This window comes from Theropithecus gelada, chromosome 1 (genome assembly GCF_003255815.1).
Source record: "Theropithecus gelada isolate Dixy chromosome 1, Tgel_1.0, whole genome shotgun sequence".
Classification (NCBI taxonomy): Eukaryota; Metazoa; Chordata; class Mammalia; order Primates; family Cercopithecidae; genus Theropithecus; species Theropithecus gelada.
This window is the reverse complement of record NC_037668.1, coordinates 136,067,221-136,087,289: the sequence shown is the minus strand read 5'-3', so window position 1 is coordinate 136,087,289 and position 20,069 is coordinate 136,067,221. Positions and strand designations below refer to the sequence as shown.

Genomic DNA, 20,069 nt, shown 5'->3' with positions numbered 1-20,069 from the left:
AGACCATGCCTAAGAGGATAAGGCAAAGATGGAAACAAACAGACAATGCTTGGTGATAATTTGGATGAAAACAATGTAGTCAAATTTTCCATAGTTTTGAGTCTAATGGACTGAGAGAGAGTGGGAGTGCCTATAGAATCAGAATTTTGCATTGGGATGAACTTTACAAATAATCTAGTCCCATTTACTTAATTGGTAGAAAAACAACAAAACAAAACAAAACAAACAAACAAAAACCCATCAAGATCCAAGAGATTATCCCATGTCACACAGCCAGATGTGAGGGAGGCTTAACTAGAGCTCTGGTTTTCTGCTCTCAGTCTCCTGTGTTTACCATTACATTGAGCTGGTGGACACTTGCTAGAACTTACAACATTGCTTCAGCAAACAAACATCATTACGACCAGCTATTTGGCTAAAATGGGAGGCAAATTGAGAAGAGGAGCCATTTTGTGGGAAATTTCCTGGGTCATTTTTGGATGGAAAGGGTAGAACTGGGCTATACACAATTATTTTGTACTTACAATTTCTCTGAATATAGAAAGGGAATGTCAACTGTGCTGTTAAAGTTCTTTCTCAGAATTTAGCAGATTTGGATGAATTCTGATAAAAACCAGTTTATTTTTAATTTGTATTTATTTGTTTATTTATTTATTTATTTATTTGAGACAGGGTCTCACTCTGTCACCCAGGCTGGAGTGCGGTGGCAAGATTGGAGCTCACTGCAACCTCGACCTAATGGGTTCAAGTGATCCTCCGGCCTCAGCCCCTTGAGAAGCTGGGACTACAGATGTGCACCACCACACCTGGCTAATATTTGTATTTTTAGTAGCGTCGGGGTTTTGCCATGTTGCCCAGGCTGGTCTTGAACTCCTGTGCTCAAGAGATCTACCCACCTCAGCCTCCCAAAGTGCTAGGATTATAAGTGTGAGCTGCTGCACTCAGCCAAAACCAGCTTGTGTTTAAGGGAGAGCAGTTTTCTTTTCACTTCCAGAGATTCCGAACTTTAGATATTATGCATGAAATTTCACTAAGAATCGAAATAATTATTCACATAGAAACTGTGCAAAATTCACTTTCATTTAGAGAGTACATTAATTACTAATCACTGTATATCCTGATAATTGTTCATAACCCTCTGTTGAATTTCTGATGCACTTTATATTCTGCGATAATTAGGTACAGTCAGAAGATAGCAACGTGTAATTTTTGTTCTATGGGATTAATTTATGACTTTCCTTCTACATAGAAGCCTCAGTGTTTAAAAAACTTCATAATTGAATATTTATTGCTTATTTAATTGAAGTTACAAATTCCGCATCTAAAATAAATCAAGATAAGGTAATCCATATTGACATGAAAGTTTTCTTTAAACATGTGTTGGTGGGAATTTGGGGGCACTGGTTTTACTTTATCGGAACAAAATCCTTTTGCTCTCACTCCGTGAACTTTATACATTGTAACGTGAAAACATGTTCTTGATGAGAGCCTAACTGCTGTAGAGCCACGAGAGCTACAAAATCGATTTTTACATTTCAGTGAAATGGATTTTACTTTTCTTGACCATAGAGCAAATCTCTCTGTTCTACATTGAAATGAAATATATTATTTGGTCCCTTCCTTTTGCAGTTGAAAACATCTCTGCCTCTCATGAAAAGCAGTTTTTAATAGCAGAGGAATTGCTTTCTTATTATACAAAATGTATGAAAGATAAGAGGAAGAGAAAAAAGAAAATAAGATAGCAGCAATTGCCATATAAATTTTTAATAAAAGATTTAAACTTCTGACTCTCTAAAAATTAGAAAAAGAACCAAGCTTCAAACTGAGAGCGGCATTTATTTCTAATATTAAACATCATGTCTGTGGGTAACTCTTTTTCCCCTGCGAGCCTCAGGGAAGCAAACCATTTACTTTTCATCGGTGCTTCTTGAAAGGAAATATTATTTCTTTTGAAATCATTCATTTAAAAAAGATTTGACTTGGACTTTAGCCCTGTTATTTTCGTAGAATAAAATAATATTTTTAAAGAAATATTTTTAAGGTTTGATTTGATTCATCATTTTCATAATTGAAAAGATTCCTTATAATTTTATAATTAATGTTGGTTAAAAAAGAAAAGAAGATGTCTAGATAGCTTAAACAGGGAGTCTTCCCTAAATGAGGGTGAAATTATTAGCTCAAACATTATTAGGAAAATAATAGAAATGCTTATGCCTAAAAGTATATGACTCAAAAAATATCCCTGCCAAAAGTGTATCAGCAGGGCTAGGTAGGTATCCCTTTAAGCACGATACTTTTCTTGAAAAAAACATTGTCTTAGATAAACAGAATCCAATTGACTACAAGTGGGAATATTTCTTTGGTTTTTAAAAAGGAACGTATAGAATGGTTTGCTCTAGCTTTTCATACATGGCTGGGGACAGTGTGAGATGGCACCAGAGGACCTGCCAAAATAGAGGTGAGTTCTCTGAGTCCATCACCCTATCTTTCTTGAAATTCTCTCCTATCTTGATTTCTGAGCTACAGTGTAACCTGTGTACTAGAGGAAAGAAATAAGTATTTTCTGTGCTGCTTGCAGTCATAATTTTGATTTTAAATTCTCCTCTCTGGGCTCAGAATTTGAGATGGGTTTAAAGAGAAGTGCAAATGCGTATGGAGATGGGCGAGAGTTTCTTGGAGGCGGGTGTCATTCTTCCTAGTGGCACTCAGAGAGTAAGAAGAATTGTTCCAGCAGGGAATAGCATGAGAGCAACTACAAGGGTCGGGGCCTTGGGAGGGAGGAGAGAGCACTGAGGTCTAATAGCAATGAGGGGGTTGGTGTCATCAGTCTTAACAGGAAGAGAGGCTGCTCAGGGAACTGGAAATGTGGCTTGTAATGCCACTGACCCTGTGGCTATTTAGATAAATCTAGGTGCTTTTCTTACCAGGTAGGGGAGAAAGTGCAGCTTTGGACACAAAGTTCCAATGTGCACATGGCCCAAAAGGCAATTACAAGGATAGCAAATACATTCTCTACAGCTAGGAATAATAGCATGCTTTATTTTGGATGTGTACTTTCACAAAACATTAGATATTGAGCAAAGTCAGAAGGAAATTGCAAACTCCATGAAGAATAAGATTTTTGTCTGTCTTATTTACTCCTAACTCTCTAGCAATAGAAAAACAGGGTCATCTATAAATATTAACCCATAAATGAAGTAATTGTCACAAACTAATTTGGAATCCTAGAAGGGGAACGAATGGATTCAGACAAGGAAAATCAACCCTTAAAGCAGAATCGAGACCTGTTTATAGCTGCTGCTATCAGAGATCTGCTAATCTCTGCAGAGGAGGAATTATACTTCAACAAGACCACGCCTGTATGAAACCTATGTAATAGGCCTAAATAAATATTTCACGAAGCAGGTATGGTTTGCCACTAAGTTGCCTCAAATGTTTTTCACTTATTTCTTTTTTCCATTAAAGATCAAATTTAAAGAACAATTTTGGGCTCTATAAGTCAGATATTGAATCAGGATTGGCCCGAAGTGATTATCCAGAAATTGCTACAGAAATGACATGGCAGTGGTTTCTGCCCACTTAGCATCAGTCAAAGCCAGTTGTATAAAGGGTGTCCTCACAGGGACTGACACTAATCCTCTGGTGGGCAGTGATCTGAATTAGGGTGACACCCAGTGACAATCCCTCTAGGGTTTTCATAGCTCCTCTGCCTCCTCTTCTCCTCTCACCCCTTCACTGTGAGCAGTCCTCAGAATCTCAATTATTATTTTCCAACGAGTCTTACTAAGTTTGATCATGTGGCTATCACCGTTTCAACCATTTCCTATGCTGATGACGCTGAACGTAGCATCCCCACACTAACTCTCACCCAAGCACTGATCTCATATCTTCCACGATTTTCACTAAAACTCAATATTGCTGAATTCTTCTAGCTACCCAGTTACAAAACCACAGTCATTTTTAATTCATTCCTCCCTCTTTTCCCCACCACGTCCAGTTGATCCTATGTCTCTCAGATCTTGATTCTTTTCATCTTATGCCTGATTTGGTGTAGTCATTTCTTAACTGATCATCCTGCCTCTTGAATCTCTTTTCCAAATATACTGTGGCCAGTTTTCTTCTTTTTTTTTCCCCCTGAAACGGAGTCTTGCTCTGTCACCTAGGCTGGAGTGCAGTTGCGCTATCTCGGCTCACTGCAACCTCCGCCTCACGGGTTCAAGTGATTCTCCTGCCTCAGCCTCCCAAGTAGCTGGGACTACAGGCACGTGCTACCACGCCTGGCTAATTTTTTGTATTTTTAGTAGAGATGGGGTTTCACAGTGTTAGCCAGGATGGTCTCGATCTCCAGACCTTGTGATCTGCATGCCTCGGCCTCCCAAAGTGCTGGGATTACAGGCATGAGCCACAACGCCTGGCCCAGAGTTTCTTTCTATATTACCACCTTGACCATATTTCTCTCCAATTTAAAAACTCCTGGTGACTTTCTGTTACCCTCATTCAATCTTGCCTTTGAGATTTTATGTGATCTGATTCCCCAAGCAATCCAATATGGGCTTCCCTTGTCCAGCCAGTCTGCTTTTTATTCTTGAGCTCTCCAAAAATAATTTGTTGATTCTGAATATTATGTTTTTGTTCATGTTATTCTTTACTTGGAAAGACCTTCCTTGCTGAAGGTCCAGGTCAAGTTGTGTCCTCCATAAAGACTTTTAAAACTGTTGCATTCTTTGATCTCCTACTTTTTAATATATGGTTGTACTTGTTGTCTACTTTTTTCACCTTTTTTTAGAGACAGGGTCTTTCTCTGTTGCCCAGGTTGGAGTGCAGTCGTGGCATAATTATAGCCTGCTGCAGTCTCAAACCCCCGGCCTCAAGTGATGCTTCCACCTTGCCTCCCAAAGTGCCGCAGGATTGCAGGCATGAGCTACTGTGCCTGGCCCTACTGTCAACATTTTGGTCCTTTCTCACAGGCCACTTTGAAATGTGATTTATCTAGTTCATCTTCTTGTTTTAGTTCTCAGCTTAATACTATATGAATATGAAGGACCTCAATAAATGTATATCTTAATGCAATGAATACAACTATGGTTAAATGGAAAGCAAACCCTACTTGGAGTTACGTATTTCAGATTTGGTTGCCAGCTCTGCTGCTCCACAGGTAAATGACAATGAGAAAGTCACTGTTCCTTACTGGTTCTCAACTTTATTATTTTAAAGAATCACCTGGATCAAGGGCAAAGTCTGAACAATTAAAAAGATACTGCAACTTTGGTTGATAAGTGTTAAAACTGGGTGATGGGTACATGGGGATTTAGTAACTATTCCATCTACTTTCGTATAAGTTTTAAATTTTAATAATAAAGGATAATAATAATAATCACCCAGGAGCACTAGTTAAAAATGCAGAAATTACGATTTAATAGATTCCTAGATATCTTCTGTAAATTCTGATTTAGCGGTTTGAGGTAAGGTTTCAGGAATCTTGTTTTTATAGCTACAGTGTTATAAACGTTGTCTACCTCTCTGAACCTTTTTCCTAACCTGTAAAATAGGGACATCGTATCTACCCTACAGATCTATTGTAAAAGAAATAAGATGTATAAAACATGTAGTTCAGTTCCTAGCTCATAATCTGAAGTCCAATGCATGTTCAAAATAGCAGAAGTCTGAACCCTGCAGAAAGGACTCATGCTTTGATAAATAACTAGTGACCATTTATCCCTGAAGATGAATTTAGACACCTGCAGCCAAGAATGAAAAGAATAAAAGAAGTGAAAGAATTTGATTAAGAGTAGTAGTGACATTTTCACACTCTGCTAAGTGATTTGACCCCTTCTCGGAATGAACTGCAATGCTATTTAATTTAAAGAGCTCAGAGGTAACAAATTGCCAACAACCAGGGTATTTCATGGATGGCCTCACTAGACTGGTGACTAAGCTAATTTTGAACAGCTGGAAGGGCTTATCCCGCTCACACAAATCATGTATAGTTCAGGCATTGTGGAGAAAATCACTCTGAAAAGTAAACAAAACACACCTCTTCTAAGCAAAGTGTAATTTAGGATTATTGAAAAAGGAATTCTTAGACTTCTAGTAGACATATTTTTGTTTTAAGCCACACACATATTTGTTTATAGCAATTGCTTATGAATACCTAAATAGCATTTAACACAGCAACTGCACTTCATTTTCTTTAGAATTTTGAAATGATTTTGTTTTCAGTTGAATGAATCATACCATTCTGAGTTATATCTGTCCCTTGCTTCAACCCCCACCCCTGCCCCCATCCCACTTAATTCCTCATGGGCTCCTTCTTGTACTCTTCTTCACACTGTCAGAGAAAACTCTTCCAATAAGGTAAAATCTAGACAGCAGAAGGTTAAATAAGCACAAGAATGCTGGAAATAATGCTATTTAATAAGTTAAGCTATTTTATGTGGCTTAAAATTGGAGGTAGCATTGGCCATAGTAATAGGTCTGACACCATTCATTGATTTGTTCATTCATTCAATAAACACTTAGTGAACTCTTGGGAATTCTCAGATGAACCAGACACTGTATTTCCATAGGATCCCTCTTAAGACCAATACAAATAAGATAAGGTTGAAAATAACGCAGGTGGGCATGGGTGGCTGCTGGGGTGGTAAAGACAGCCAAAGTTATCACTCATCAGGATAGGCCTACCTGAAGACAAAGTCTTTTACCTGGGCTTGCAGGAGTCTCATGTGGGCCGGGGGAGCTGTCCTAACCTAGCTGAGCCCTCCCAACTACCCATAGTATGCGTTGGCTACAGACATGGTTTAGGTTAGAGCAATATTTTGTAGCCACGGAGAATAGCAAGACTTACATTAGCATGGCTGATGTAGAACCGAGTCCACTGGCAGCATGTATTAAACAGCTGCTCTAATTTGCCACAGTGTGGAACTTGAATGAGATGCCAATTTAGTTTTTAATCCTGTTGTAAATTGACCATTGCTTAGCTCATTCCTGACAGACCCTTTGAAAAGCAGAATTCAAGGCTTAGATTTTTTTTCCAGTTTATCTGAAGAGTATAGGAATATTGTGAAGAAATTTTGAGTGAAGAATCTGAAGGAAAAGACAGATCAGACATAGACAATATCTGAAAACTCATATATTGGATCGGTTTTTCCAAACAGTAAAATATTGCCTATATCTTTAAATGTAGAGCAGCAAAAAGTGGTAGTTAAAGCTGACTTCAAAAATAATTAATTTACTTAATTTCAAAAATAATTACATTATTTTAAATAATATATATGAGTCTTTACTGATACTAGTTTCTGGCTATTTAGAAATGATAAATGTTTTAAATCTATAATGAAACTATTGCCACATTCATATATGCTCCACAAGACATTCGTAAAGAATTAAGCTTTTAATGTCTGAATATGAAAGCTGTAATGAGCATTAGAAAAGCAATTATTAGGTACATATCTACCATAAAATGTTCAAACTGGATGTAGTAGCAAAGAAAAGACCTTTCTAATTACCCTCAGTTCAGCATCAGAGACCCACAGGCTCTGTGATAGAAATGTCTGTCTCCTTCTCACTTTTACTAAACAGTAAACTGTGGGTCCAATGGAGGTGTTGGGGGCACATCCAGATCCCAGGGAACAGCCTTAAGAAGAAATCTCAGCCAGTGGCTACATCTTCCCAGACACTTCCAAATAAGAGACAGATCAAAATGAAAGGCATTGATAGCAGGCCAAGAGCAAAATCTCATTCACTTTGATGCCCGTAACTCAATTCCTCCTAAGTGTGATCAAGATAGACTGGGAGGCTACAACCCTTGTACTGTGGGTATTGATCACCTGTCTTTCCCAGTGGCTTCTGGCAGCCCCTCTCTCATTGTATTGTGAGAGAGCTGAACCACTTGGGAGATTACTTCTGACACTTGGAGGGCGAGGGGCTTCATTAGTCAGGATTTTCAACATTTTGAAGTATTTTTCTCTCCCAGCTTTGTTAGGTGTAATTGACAAATAAAAATTACATACTTATAGTGTACAGTGTGATGTTTTGATGTACATGTATATTGTGAAATGATTAAGTCAAGCGAATTAATATATCCATCATCTTACATATTTTTTGTGTTTGAGAACATTTAGGATCTACTCTTACAGCAATTTTCAAGTATGCAATACATTATTATTAACTATAATCACCATACTATACCACAGATCTCCAAAACTTATTCATTCTGTTACACTATAACTTTGTACCCTTTGGCCAACATCTCCCCATTCCTACTTCCCACCCTGCCTCAGCCCCTGGCAACCACCATTCTACTCTGTCCCTATGAGTTCAACATTTTTAGATTCCATGTACAAGTGAGATCAGGCAGTATTTGTCTTTCTATGCCCAACCTCTTTCACTTAGCATAATGGCCTCCAGGTTTATCCATGTTGTTGCAAATGAGAGGATTTCCTTTTTTTTTAAAGGCTGAATAGTATTGCATTATTATTATAGTACATTTTAAAATCCATTCATCCATTGTTGAACTAGGTTGATTTTATATCTTGGCTATTGTGGATAATGCTGCAATGAACATGGAAGTGCGGGTATCTCTTGACATAATGATATCATTTCCAGAAGTGGGAATACTGGATCATATGGTAGTTCTATTTTCAAATTTTTGAGGAACCTCCATACCATTTTCCATAATGGCTGTGTTAATTTATATTCCCACCAGCAATCTACCAGGTTCCCTTTTTACCACATTCTCACCAACATTTATCTTTTGTCTTTTTTATAATAGCCATTCTAACAGATGGTTTCAATTCCATTTCATTGACAATTAGGTATTGAGCATTTCTTTCATATCCCTGTTGGTCATTTATATGTTCTTTTTGGAGAAATGCCTATTGTAGATCTTTGGCTCATTTTAAAATTGGTATTTGTTTTCTTGTTATTGAGTTGTTTGAGTTCCTTAGAACATTTTAGAGTTTTCGACTAACGCCTTCAACTCGTTTTGCTTTATCAAATTGCATGGCTGTTAACATTTTTGTGCCTGGAGCCACCCCAGAAATTATTCCTGGTTCCTGGCATTTAGAGTGATTAAGTAGACAGAATGAAAGGAACAAGAATATGGACGTATTAGGATTCCAGAAGATGGTAGTTTTGATTTAGCTAGACGCCCTCCTAAGACTACAGTGGACCTTCTGTGTTCTGCCCGTCCAGCAATCCCTCCAGCTCAGTGCCGGTTCATAAGTTTCCTCGTTTCCAGTGCCATAAGAAGTTGACATTGAACACTCCCACACAGAAAGAGCTGGGGTGCTTACTTTGTGCCATCTTTCCTACTCTCATCTTTAAGTGTTAAATACATTGTCACAGGGATTTGGTTTGGGGACACTGTTTTACTTTCACGCTGTAACCCCACACAAAATGTAGAAGAGAGTTTTTATTCTTTAGAAAGTGCAAAATTAATATTTATTAAATAAGGTAGGTAAATCAGATTTTATAGGTTAGAGCAGTTTGGGCATTTACATATATATGTAAATTTTCCTATTTTCTTCAGGCCTACCAATTTCATCCTATTCTCTCTTTAAAATAATCTGAATGATTATTGTTCTCTCAGAGATAGCCTCTTTAGCCTTATCTTTCTTTCTTATACCCCAATGATATATTCTGATTTAAATAGCCTAAGAAATTAGCTTCCGAGAAATGTCAGCAAAAGGAGAAACAAAGCTAGCAGAACATATGAGTTATTCCCTAAATCTAGGAAATTTCTGAAAGAACAGATGAAAAATTGTAGCCAGTATCAAAACAAACGATGAAGCAGAAAAAGCTACTGTGTTTTCATCCTGACCAGATGAGCACTCTTGGTGTGGCCAGTGAGTCTTACTTTTTCCATGCATGTGTGCAATAGAAACCAGTTTATGATTTTACAGGTAACCTAATGCCAAGATGGCAAAATGGAGCATAAATAGTCTGCAAAAATATATAATTGTGTAAGTGTCTGACTGTGTGTGCACGTGTGTGAGATTAATATGGCACATTAGGTTTCCATTTTAGTGCTTTCTAGCTTTGTCTTGTCAGTTCCCAGAAAAGCTGGTCAAGCTTTTTTTGAATCACTACTGCACTGTTTTGATTCTGATGATCAAAAAAGATACCCACAGGTTTTCTAAAGCACAGCATTTCACAACCTTATGTCTGTCTGAAACAAAATAAAACAAAACGCTTACATCAGAAAAGAGTAAATGAAATGCTTAAAGAAATTTAGAAACATTTAAAACTGGAATATTTCAAGAATTAAAAATAAATTAAAACAAAATTGCTTTACCAAACAAATCTTGATTCTTTTCTTGCTATTTGAATAGCAATGGGGGGAACTTTCACTCATGTAAATAAAATGTAAAACTGTGTTTTGTTAATGACTTTCTATAGGGTGTGGAACATTAAAAGTTGGCTGTGTATAAAGCCATCTTGTTGGCGTCTGCTCTTAGGGATCCCTCTGTCTTAAATCTCCAGGGAGGCAGAATGACATCATAGTTAAATGTGTGAATCTTGGCATCAGGATGTTCCAGGTCCAATGCTAGCTCTGCTACTTATTGGCAAAGATAGTTGCTACTTAGGAAAGATAGTTGAGCTTTCTTAGAGTCGGTTTCCTCATTTACAAAATGAGGTCAATAATAGTAACACCTCAGAGAGGTTACGAGAATCAAATAAAACCATACATATGAAGTAGATAGTTCAATAGCTAGTTGTCAGTGCTCATAATATACTCAACAAATAGGTAAACCCGATCTATCCTTCAGAATCACTTTATTTTTCCAAGGACATTGTTGGTGGCAGGAATAAATCTGAGTGACATGCCAAAATGGTAAGTGAAATTTTCTCCTCTCTCATCATTACTATAATAACACGTTTTACATCCTTCATCATCTCATTTGTTCATCCACCCACCCCTTCATCCATCCAGTTATCCATCCATCCTCTACTAAGTGCCAGGCATTGGAGTAATGACATGAATACGGTACCATCTCTCTTTCCAAGGACCTCAAAGATAGTCAGGTTGGGGTGCAAGGAGGATGGTGGTAGTTGTGGTCTCAGACTCTTAAAGAGATAATTATTCTGCAAAAAACTTAGTATAATGACTGTGATATACACAGGATTATGTGGAAAAAGGGACATCAAGGACTTCCCACAAAAGTTTCTTTGCATTGGATTTTAAAATTCACAATCTCTGTATAAAGAGCTTTCTCCTTGGCAATTTGTTTATTCCAACATGCAAATGGATTTAAATATTCTGCAAATTAGATTAAGGTCCTTAGTTGTTGACAGGAATACATAGAGCTCTTTAGCTTTTCCCTGTAAGTTTAACCTCCTTAGTTATCTTTAAAACATAACATATGTGTGTATCACCGCTAATGTTCTGAAAATGGACTAATATCTAATCATGGCTTGAGAGCTGCAGAATGTTTAATGTGAACCAGACTTTGAAAAGACCCAGCTGAGGTGCAATTAGCTCAGTGAAGTAAATCTTTGGAGCCTAATTTTCTGTGTGCGTGTGTGTGTGTGGGGGGCGGGGGGGGTATATACTCACAGAGTGGGAAGAACATTTGTATTTCCTTTTATTTCATTATTTCATTTATTTGGACATCGGTTAATCAGTCTTTTATTAATCCATCCTTTGTAACACATAGACTTACAGTCATGTTCTAATCCTCCTTTTAAAGCTGCTTCTTTGGAAGCTTTTATTTATTTATTTATTTATTTATTTATTTATTTTTAATGGAGTTTTGCTCTTGTCGCCCAGGCTGGAGTGCAATGGCACAATCTTGGCTCACTGCAACCTCCGTCTCCTGGATTCAAGTGATTCTCTTGCCTCAACCTCCTGAGTAGCTGGGACCACAGGCACTTGCCACCACGCCCGGCTAATTTTTTGTATTTTTAGTAGAGGCGAGGTTTCACCATGTTGGTCAGGCTCGTCTTGAACTCCTGACCTCAGGTGATCCACCTCCTCGGCCTCCAGAATTGGAAGCTTTTTGTGTCATAAACTATCTCAAGTAAATTTCTTCTGTTAGATGGTAAGTGCCATTTAGAGTAAAGGTTATTGTCACTGTTGTTACTGTTATTATTATAATCAAGGACTTGAACATGTCAGAAGAGAAAAGAAATCCTGTGATCCTAACAAGACCCTGCTCAGTTGTACCTAATTCCAAAATCTTTAAATTCACACTGATTTGCATACATTTATTAAAGGAATGTTATTGAAATCTTATTCTATCCCTCCAATACTTTTCTGGTATTTACTCTAAAGACAGTATCAAATGACCAGAAATGTAAAGCCCACATCCCTAATGTTTATGTGAAACCAAACTACATTTGATTGTAAGTTGAAGGAAATTAATTCAGCAGTCTGGATTTCAGTTTGCAGTTTACAATATTTATATTTCTGCATCTTTAATTCTTTCATAAACTGATTTATCTTCGATAGGTTATGTACCATCCATGATTTACTTATGACATAAAATAAGAAATACAATGAGTAATAAAGAAAAAGGCTGGGCACAGCGGCTCACGCCTGTAATCCCAGCACTTTGGGAGGCCAGGGCGGGCAGATAACCTGAGGTCAGGAGTTCAAGACCAGCCTGGCCAACATGGTAAAACTCTGTCTCTACTAAAAATACAAAAATTAGCCAGGCATGTGCCTGTAATCCCAGCTACTGGGGAAGCTGAGGCAGGAGAAATCACTTGAACCCGGAGGTGGAGGTCGCAGTGAGCTGAGATTGCGCCACTGAACTCCAGCCCCGGCGACAGAGTGAGATTCCGTCTCAAAAAAAAAAAAAAAAAAATTGTTTTTCTGACTTTCCTGGTGGTAGGTAGATCTTAATGTCTTTGTAAATTCAAGAGTTGGAAGAATAATAAGAAAAAAAAATCAGTAAGGATTGGAGTGACAATACACATGGAGCAGGCAATGAATTGATGTGGCTTTCAGATCCTTTACTTCACAGTTTTTTGGTACATTCGGCCTGATGTGGAACATCCTATGACATAGGACATAAGTTTGAACGTGGCAAGGGACCTAGTATGTGATATCCATAATCTGTTGTGCTTGTCTTTCCTGCAGCTCAGGATGCCACTTACTCCATTTCCCGTTTTTATACAGTGTAGGGCTGAAGCCAAGATCCAAACAACACTGTGATACAACAGAGAAACAGAGGGCAGCCTGCTCATCTTGGAGGGCCCAGAAAGACCAGTGAGACACACACAAAAAAAGCAGGGCCAGGCACGGTGGCTCACGCCTGTAATCCCAGCATTTTGGGAGGACGAGGTGGGCGAATCACCTGAGGTCAGGAGTTTGAGACCAGCCTGGCCAACATGGAGAAACCTGTCTCTACTAAAAGTACAAAAATTAGCCAGGTATGGTGGCAGGCGTCTGTAATCCCAGCTACTCAGGAGGCCGAGGCAGGAGAATTGCTTGAATCTGGGAGGCAGAGGTTGCAGTGAGCCGAGATCGTGCCACTGCACTCCAGCCTGGGTGACAAGAGTAACACTCCGGCTCAAAAAAAAAAAAAAAAAAAAAAAAAAAGCAGATCTTTTTTCATGTTGCTCTTATGCCTTGTACAGGTAATGTTGGCAAATCCTTCCTGATCTTTTCACCGCCAGAAAGGCAGGATAGAAAGGCAGACAGGGGATGGAGGGAGAGCAAGAGGGTTAACATAGTTTATTCATTTATTTACTCACCAAACTAATATTTATTTTTTGTTATGTGACAGGCACCAAGGTTGGTTCTGGGAATTTGAAGATGAATGAGTTACCACCCCTGCCTTCAAGGTGTTTCAGTCTAGCAGGGAGAACGATGTTTAAACCAGTAATTAAGCTTGATAAGGCAATTATTTTAATGGTGAGCCACAGCTCTAAACAGAAGCACAGATGTGGAGACACAAGCTCATCCTTTCATCGAGTTCCCTAATAAAGAGCAATATGCTCAACTCTGTTGATCTCTAGCTTCTTCATTAAAATGGGTGGGAGAGCATCTTCTCACTCGCAGACAGTGCGTGTAAAGTGCCCAGGAGAGTGCTTCACACATAGTGGGCATTCAGCAAATGACAGAGGGTGGATGTGCTACAGGGGCTATGAAGGACTCAAGGGCAGTAGGACCACAGGACGAGTCCTGAAGTCCACGTCAGATACGCAAGAAAGGCCCTCTTGCACGCCACAAGAACACTAGGTACTAGGATTAGCGAGGAGTTGCCACTGACGAGTTGGTCTCTATTTCCCAACTTGCCTTCACTAGGTGGGACATTTCCTTTAAGATTGCAAAGGGAGGCCAGTGCGATGGCTCACACCTGTAATCCCTGCACTTTTGGAGACCGAGGTGGGCAGATCACTTGAGGTCAGGAGTTCGAGACCAGCCTGGCCACATGGTGAAACCCCGTCTCTACTAAAAATACAAAAATTGGCTGGGTGTGATGGTGCATGCCTGTAGTCCTAGCTACTCAGGAGGCTGAGGCAGGAGAATCACTTGAACCCAGGAGGTGGAGGTTGCAGTGAGCCGAGATCGCACCACTGCACTCCAGCCTGGGTGACAGAGCCCTGTTACCTGCACTGGACCCCACTCTCTCTCCCTTGTCCTCCCCAGCTTCTGCCTCCTGCTCTCACCTACTGCTCTGATGACCAGCCAGGGCAGACCTGGAGGCCAAGGTCAGTGGTTTGTTGGGACAAGGGCTGGGCCCCAAAAGGTCCCACAAAAATTAGCCAGGTGTGGCAGCATGCCTGTAGTCCCAGCTATTCAGGAGGCTGAGGCAGGAGAATAGCTTGAACCCGGGAGGTGGATGTTGAAGTGAATCGAGATCTACTGCACTCCAGCCTAGGTGACGGAGTAAGACTCTGTCTCCAAAAAAAAAAAAAAAAAAAAAAAAAGTAAAGGGAAAAGACTGCAATTTTTTCCTTTAGTAAGGATAACTCAGGTGAGAAGCCCATTGCATTTTTATTGCACCAATTTCTGACACTTAAATGTCTTCCACATGAGTCACCTATTGGCACTTAGCTCCTTGTTTACGTGAAGAATCCCGTGTCTCCACTAACCTCCTTTTCTTCTAGGCCTTCCATATATTTTCCTGTTGCCCTTCTATCAGCTCTGTGGTTTACTATATTTGAGAAGCATTATGTTTTAAAGTCATATATTATATTATATATAGAGAAGTGAAATAGAATATTTGGTCATTGTTGCCACTTGTGAATGAAAAGTGGCTACTATTGGGTAATATTTACTGAGCTCTTATTATCAGGCACCACACATTCTATGCATTGTATCAGTGCTTCTTAGGTTTTGATGGAGATACAGGGGATATGGAGATCTTAAAATTCAGGTTCTGGTTCATTCAGTATGAGAGTAGCGGCCAAATGGCTACAGTGCTGACAAGTTCAAGGTGATGCCACTGTCCACAGGCTGCATTTTGAATAGCAAGACCCTGTATCATTTGATCCTGACAACAACCCTATTAGTTAGAAATTACTTCTTATGGCCAGACGTGGTGGCTCACGCCTGTAATCCCAGCATTTTGGGAGGCCGAGGTGGGCAGATCACCAGGTCAGGAGATTGAGACCATTCTGGCTAACATGGTGAAACCCCATCTCTACTAAAAAAAAAAAAAAAAAAAATTAGCCAGGCGTGGTGGGGGGCGCTTGTAGTCCCAGCTACTCAGGAGGCTGAGGCAGGAGAATGGTGTGGAGGCAGGAGAATGGTGTGAACCCAGGAGGTGGAGCTTGCAGTGAGCCGAGGTAGCACCACTGCACTCCAGCCTGGGCGACAGAGCGAGACTCTTTCTCGGGAAAAAAAAAAAATTCTTATTTCATATCTATGGAAACTGAAGGGTAGAGAATTTATCCAAGGTCATGTTGCTAGAAAGCAGTACAGCTCCGGCTCTAAATTCAGATTTGCGTCCTGGGATAGTGTATATAATCTGGATTTTGGAAATATTCTCCAATATCCAAAGGTGATCTGATGCTACCTGAATCAAAATTCATAGTTTTAGTTTAAATTTCGTCCCAATTAATGAAATTTCTTTCTAATTTCTCTTTATGAAAGACTCTGTTAAATGGTGATTCAGATGTGTTGGATTTTGCTTCTAAAGGTATGTAGAGTTTAGTATGATTTACTTGCCAAACTTATGGCCTAGGAAACGACGTGCTATTGATGGAATCCGCACTGAACACAAGAGGAAATTGCTAGGGAAGGATGCGTGTGAGGAAAGGAAATCCTCAGGCTGATTTATTGTTCAGCGCTGAGTGTACACAGTGTGCTATCCTTGTCACAGCCAAGCGAAAAAGGACGCAATCCCTGTCCTGAACAGATCATTCTTTTAAAAATAATATTTTGGCCCGCTTACAAAGTATGGTTCGTAATAGAAAATTTGGGCTACAGAAATATAATTAAATTATCCAAAATCCCATCTTTTTTTTTTTTTTTTGAGACGGAGTCTGGCTCTGTCGTCCAGGCTGGAGTGCAGTGGCTCCATCTCAGCTCACTGCAACCTCCGCCTCACGGGTTCAAGCGATTCTCCTGCCTCAGTCTCCCGAGTAGCTGGGACCACAGGCGCGTGCCACTATGCCCGGCTAATTTTTTGTATTTTTAGTAGAGACAGGTTTTCAGCGTGTTAACCAGGATGATCTTGATCTCCTGACCTCGTGATCTCCCCGCATTGGCCTTCTAAAGTGCAGGGATTACAGGCGTGAGCTACTGCGCCCGGCCTATTTTCTAATTTTAAGTGAATGCATCTCAAAAGGGTGACGAAGGACCACATTCATATCGAACAGCAAGAATTCAATGTGGCAATATCTTGCCACAAATAATTTAAACATTAATTGTGGGTTTGAGGGGCAGTGTGCAGTGGGAGTAAAAGGGGTACGGTTTAGAGTCTCCAAAAGATTTACTTAAGAAACACGAATGCACTGCTTGTGTACTGCGCAAAAGTTCTCGGGGTCTACTTCCAACTTTCACTAAGGATCCCAGAACTGCCCGGCAGGAGCTGCCCAGGGCGTTTTGCTCTCAAACCCGGCCGCCGGTCGCCGACGCATGCGCAGTTTAGCACCGTGGCACAGGCCTTTCTCAGGCAGGTTTTTGTGGGGTCAGCAAAAGAGCCAGAACTGCAACGGCGAACGGTTCCGAGCCTGACAGGGGAGGGGGAAACCAGCTCCAAGTGAAAATCACCTCGCGAGGAAATAGGCTCAGGGATGGGGGCGGTTTCTGCAGGCGTCTCCACACACGCACTCTCACTCACTTTTAGGGTGCCAAAACACCACTAGGGGCAACTAGGAGGAATAGGTTGAGGAATCAGCTATAGAGAATGGAGGGGATAGAGCTGCAAGGGGCGAGGGGGCGACGATCTCTAAAACTTTCAGCGCCGTGCTCTACTGATGCTTTGGGCACTTTTTTCATTTCTCTGGGGAGTCTGGGTGCACCAATTAATCCGTCGCTCCTTTGAGCATTTGTTTTATAGGGGTTCCTGGGGGACCCCATCGTATTCCAGTATTCAGCCACACTCCCCTCAAAGCCGGGAAACCGCCCCGAGAGAAGCCCCAGGACGCCGGGGGTTGCGTGAGCCCCGTGAAGCTGCAGGCGGGGGCGCGGGATCCCCTTTGTGGCCGCCGCCCCCCTCCGCCGGCCCCTCCCCCGCGCCCCGCCCTCGGCCACCGACCCCAGCCCCGGCAGCCGGCGCGCTCCCACCCGCGCCTCTGGGGACTCGCGGACCGCAGCTAGACCGGCCGGCGCGCTGGGCATGCTCAGTGGCGGGCCGGGCGCTGGAGTCGGAAGCCTGTGCGCGGCAGCCGCCGCCGAGCCGGCCGGGGCGCACGGAGAGCGCGCGGGACTCGCTGCAGCGGCGGCCGGGTCGCGGCGCACCCGGGCCGGGACCAGAGCCGAGCCCAGCGCGGCGCCCGCGACCCGCCGGCCGCGGCGCCTGCTCCCTCGATCCCGCTCGGGGAAAGGGCAGGCGGCTGTTGGCGTCGGCGGGGCGCGGAGGAACCGCGGCGGCGGCGGCCGCATCCTCGCCGCCCGCCCCGGCCCGGCCGCGTCCCAGAGCCGTCGGGCATGGAGCCGTGGAAGCAGTGTGCGCAGTGGCTCATCCATTGCAAGGTGCTGCCCGCCAACCACCGAGTGACCTGGGACTCGGCGCAGGTATTCGACCTGGCGCAGACCCTCCGTGATGGAGTCCTGCTCTGCCAGCTGCTTAACAACCTCCGGGCGCACTCCATCAACCTGAAGGAGATCAACCTGAGGCCGCAGATGTCCCAGGTGAGGAGGCCGGCGCGGGCGCCCCGCCTCCAGCCGGCAGCTCCCATTAATCATGCGGCTAATTTCTTTGTGTAAATGCAAACGTCTAGGTGCGCTGAGCTTGCTCTGCCTCCCAGCCTTCTGCTTTGGGACCACTTCGGCACCACTTTGGCTTTTCCTACCTTGGCTTGAAATGGTTTAGCTCCTCAAGCTGAATGCGAAAGCCTTGCGTCCGGAGATGGTGTGAGGATTTCGTAAAGGCTTTCTGTGAGGCGGGAAAGAAATAAGTTGTCTTAGGGTGCCCTTCACCTACTCTGCGTGTGTGTGGCGCGACAAAGATTTGATCAAGCTCTTCTATAATAACGAAGGGGAGGTGATGGGGTAATTTGCTTTTAGTCTTTTCTTTTGCTTTGCGTCTTGTACTCATGTTTTCTTGAAAGAGGAACCATGACATAAATGAGGACTCGAGGAAGTGAAGGGCGTTTGGTCCCGTTATCTGTCCAGGAGTGACGCTGGTCAAAGGGAAGAACAGGGAGCAGAACCCAGAGGCCGCCCCCAGGACCCCTGAGCTGGTGGCCAGCCGGGAAGCTCCGGTTTACAGTTCTTCCTAAACCATGTGAGAAGGAGCGAGTCCAGCCTCTCTCAGCAGCGACAGGAAATGAGAAGTTTCACTAGAGATTCCGCTTTCCTTCCTGCAGTGCCCTGCTCAGGTGCTGTGGTGCCGGTCGGCTCCTGGGACTGGCGCTGCCTCTTTGAGGGGTAAGCCAGGCACCTCTGGAAAGTTGGGTGCACCCTAGAGTCAGCTCAAAAGTCACAGTTGAGTGGAAAAGTAGTTTATTTTTCCTGTCGGAAAATTTTTGTACAGAAGGATGTTAAACTTGGTTCACAGCCTCTTTCTCTTTCAGAATGTTAAAACAAAAAAACCAAAGCGCTTTCAACTTAAAAGGGAGAGGACAGAGCCCTCTCCATGACACATTTCAGCACTAATCCTCTATGACGCAGAGCCTCAGCTACTTAGCAACCAGAGCAGTGCCTTTTAAGAAGGAACGGACTTATATGATTTAATAAGTATGTATTTAAAGTTAGAGCACACACAGTCATCTCTGATTCTTGGTGTCAGTGTTTCATCAGGGTCTCTGCACTTCAGATTCTGCATTCCTTGTCTGTTTGCCTTCAACCTGCTGCTGGGCAGTCCCTAAGAAAGAACAAGCATGGAAGTAGGGAGAGCCATATGTATTTAAAAGTGAGATAAATTATTTTATACCCCCGTAAACCTCCATGGTGATTGCTACCTCTCGGTACCCCTTCAGAGTTGTCTCAACTCTGGATATTCCTTTGAGGGGTTTAGCAGACTTTTCTATTATGGTGGGAGCTGCAATCAGTTAGCTACTCTTACACATTCCCATTTTCCACTTGGCCTGTAGCCTCAGGAGGCAGCGTGGGTCAGGATGCCTTGGCCCACCAAGCAGGGAATACAGTACTGTGCACATTTCCTGGAACTTGTTTCCCGGAACTCTCAGCAGTTGCTCTCAATAATCACGTTTTCTGGACAGCTGAAGAGCCCTTTTTAAACCTTGAAGCCTTTATTTTAATGCTAACAATGGATGAGAATTGTTTTGAATGTGTTTCGCTCTTCTCCTCTTATAGTATGTTAGATGCAATTTAATCTTTCCGATGACCAAAGGTTGTCATTACAAGCATCATTAATGAAAATCGAGAACATACAATGCTCTAAGGGTTCTGTTCCCTACTGGGGGTAGGTAGCACAATGAGCAAACCAGGATACTTGCCCTAAAGGAATTATTACACTATGCCATCAGATGATAAATCACTGGGT

General features: G+C 42.0%; 1 protein-coding gene across 2 annotated transcripts in view; it reads left to right on the top strand.

Annotated features, from left to right (window-relative positions):
- The first annotated feature begins 17,786 nt into the window (after positions 1-17,786).
- Positions 17,787-20,069, top strand: part of VAV3 (vav guanine nucleotide exchange factor 3) — a 397,859-nt gene continuing 395,576 nt past the window's right edge. For both annotated transcript variants that reach the window (XM_025385822.1, XM_025385815.1), the window contains exon 1: positions 17,787-18,253. In XM_025385822.1, the coding sequence (XP_025241607.1) occupies positions 18,050-18,253 (204 nt within the window). In that variant the 5' untranslated portion in view covers positions 17,787-18,049. The remainder of the gene's footprint in view (positions 18,254-20,069) is intronic.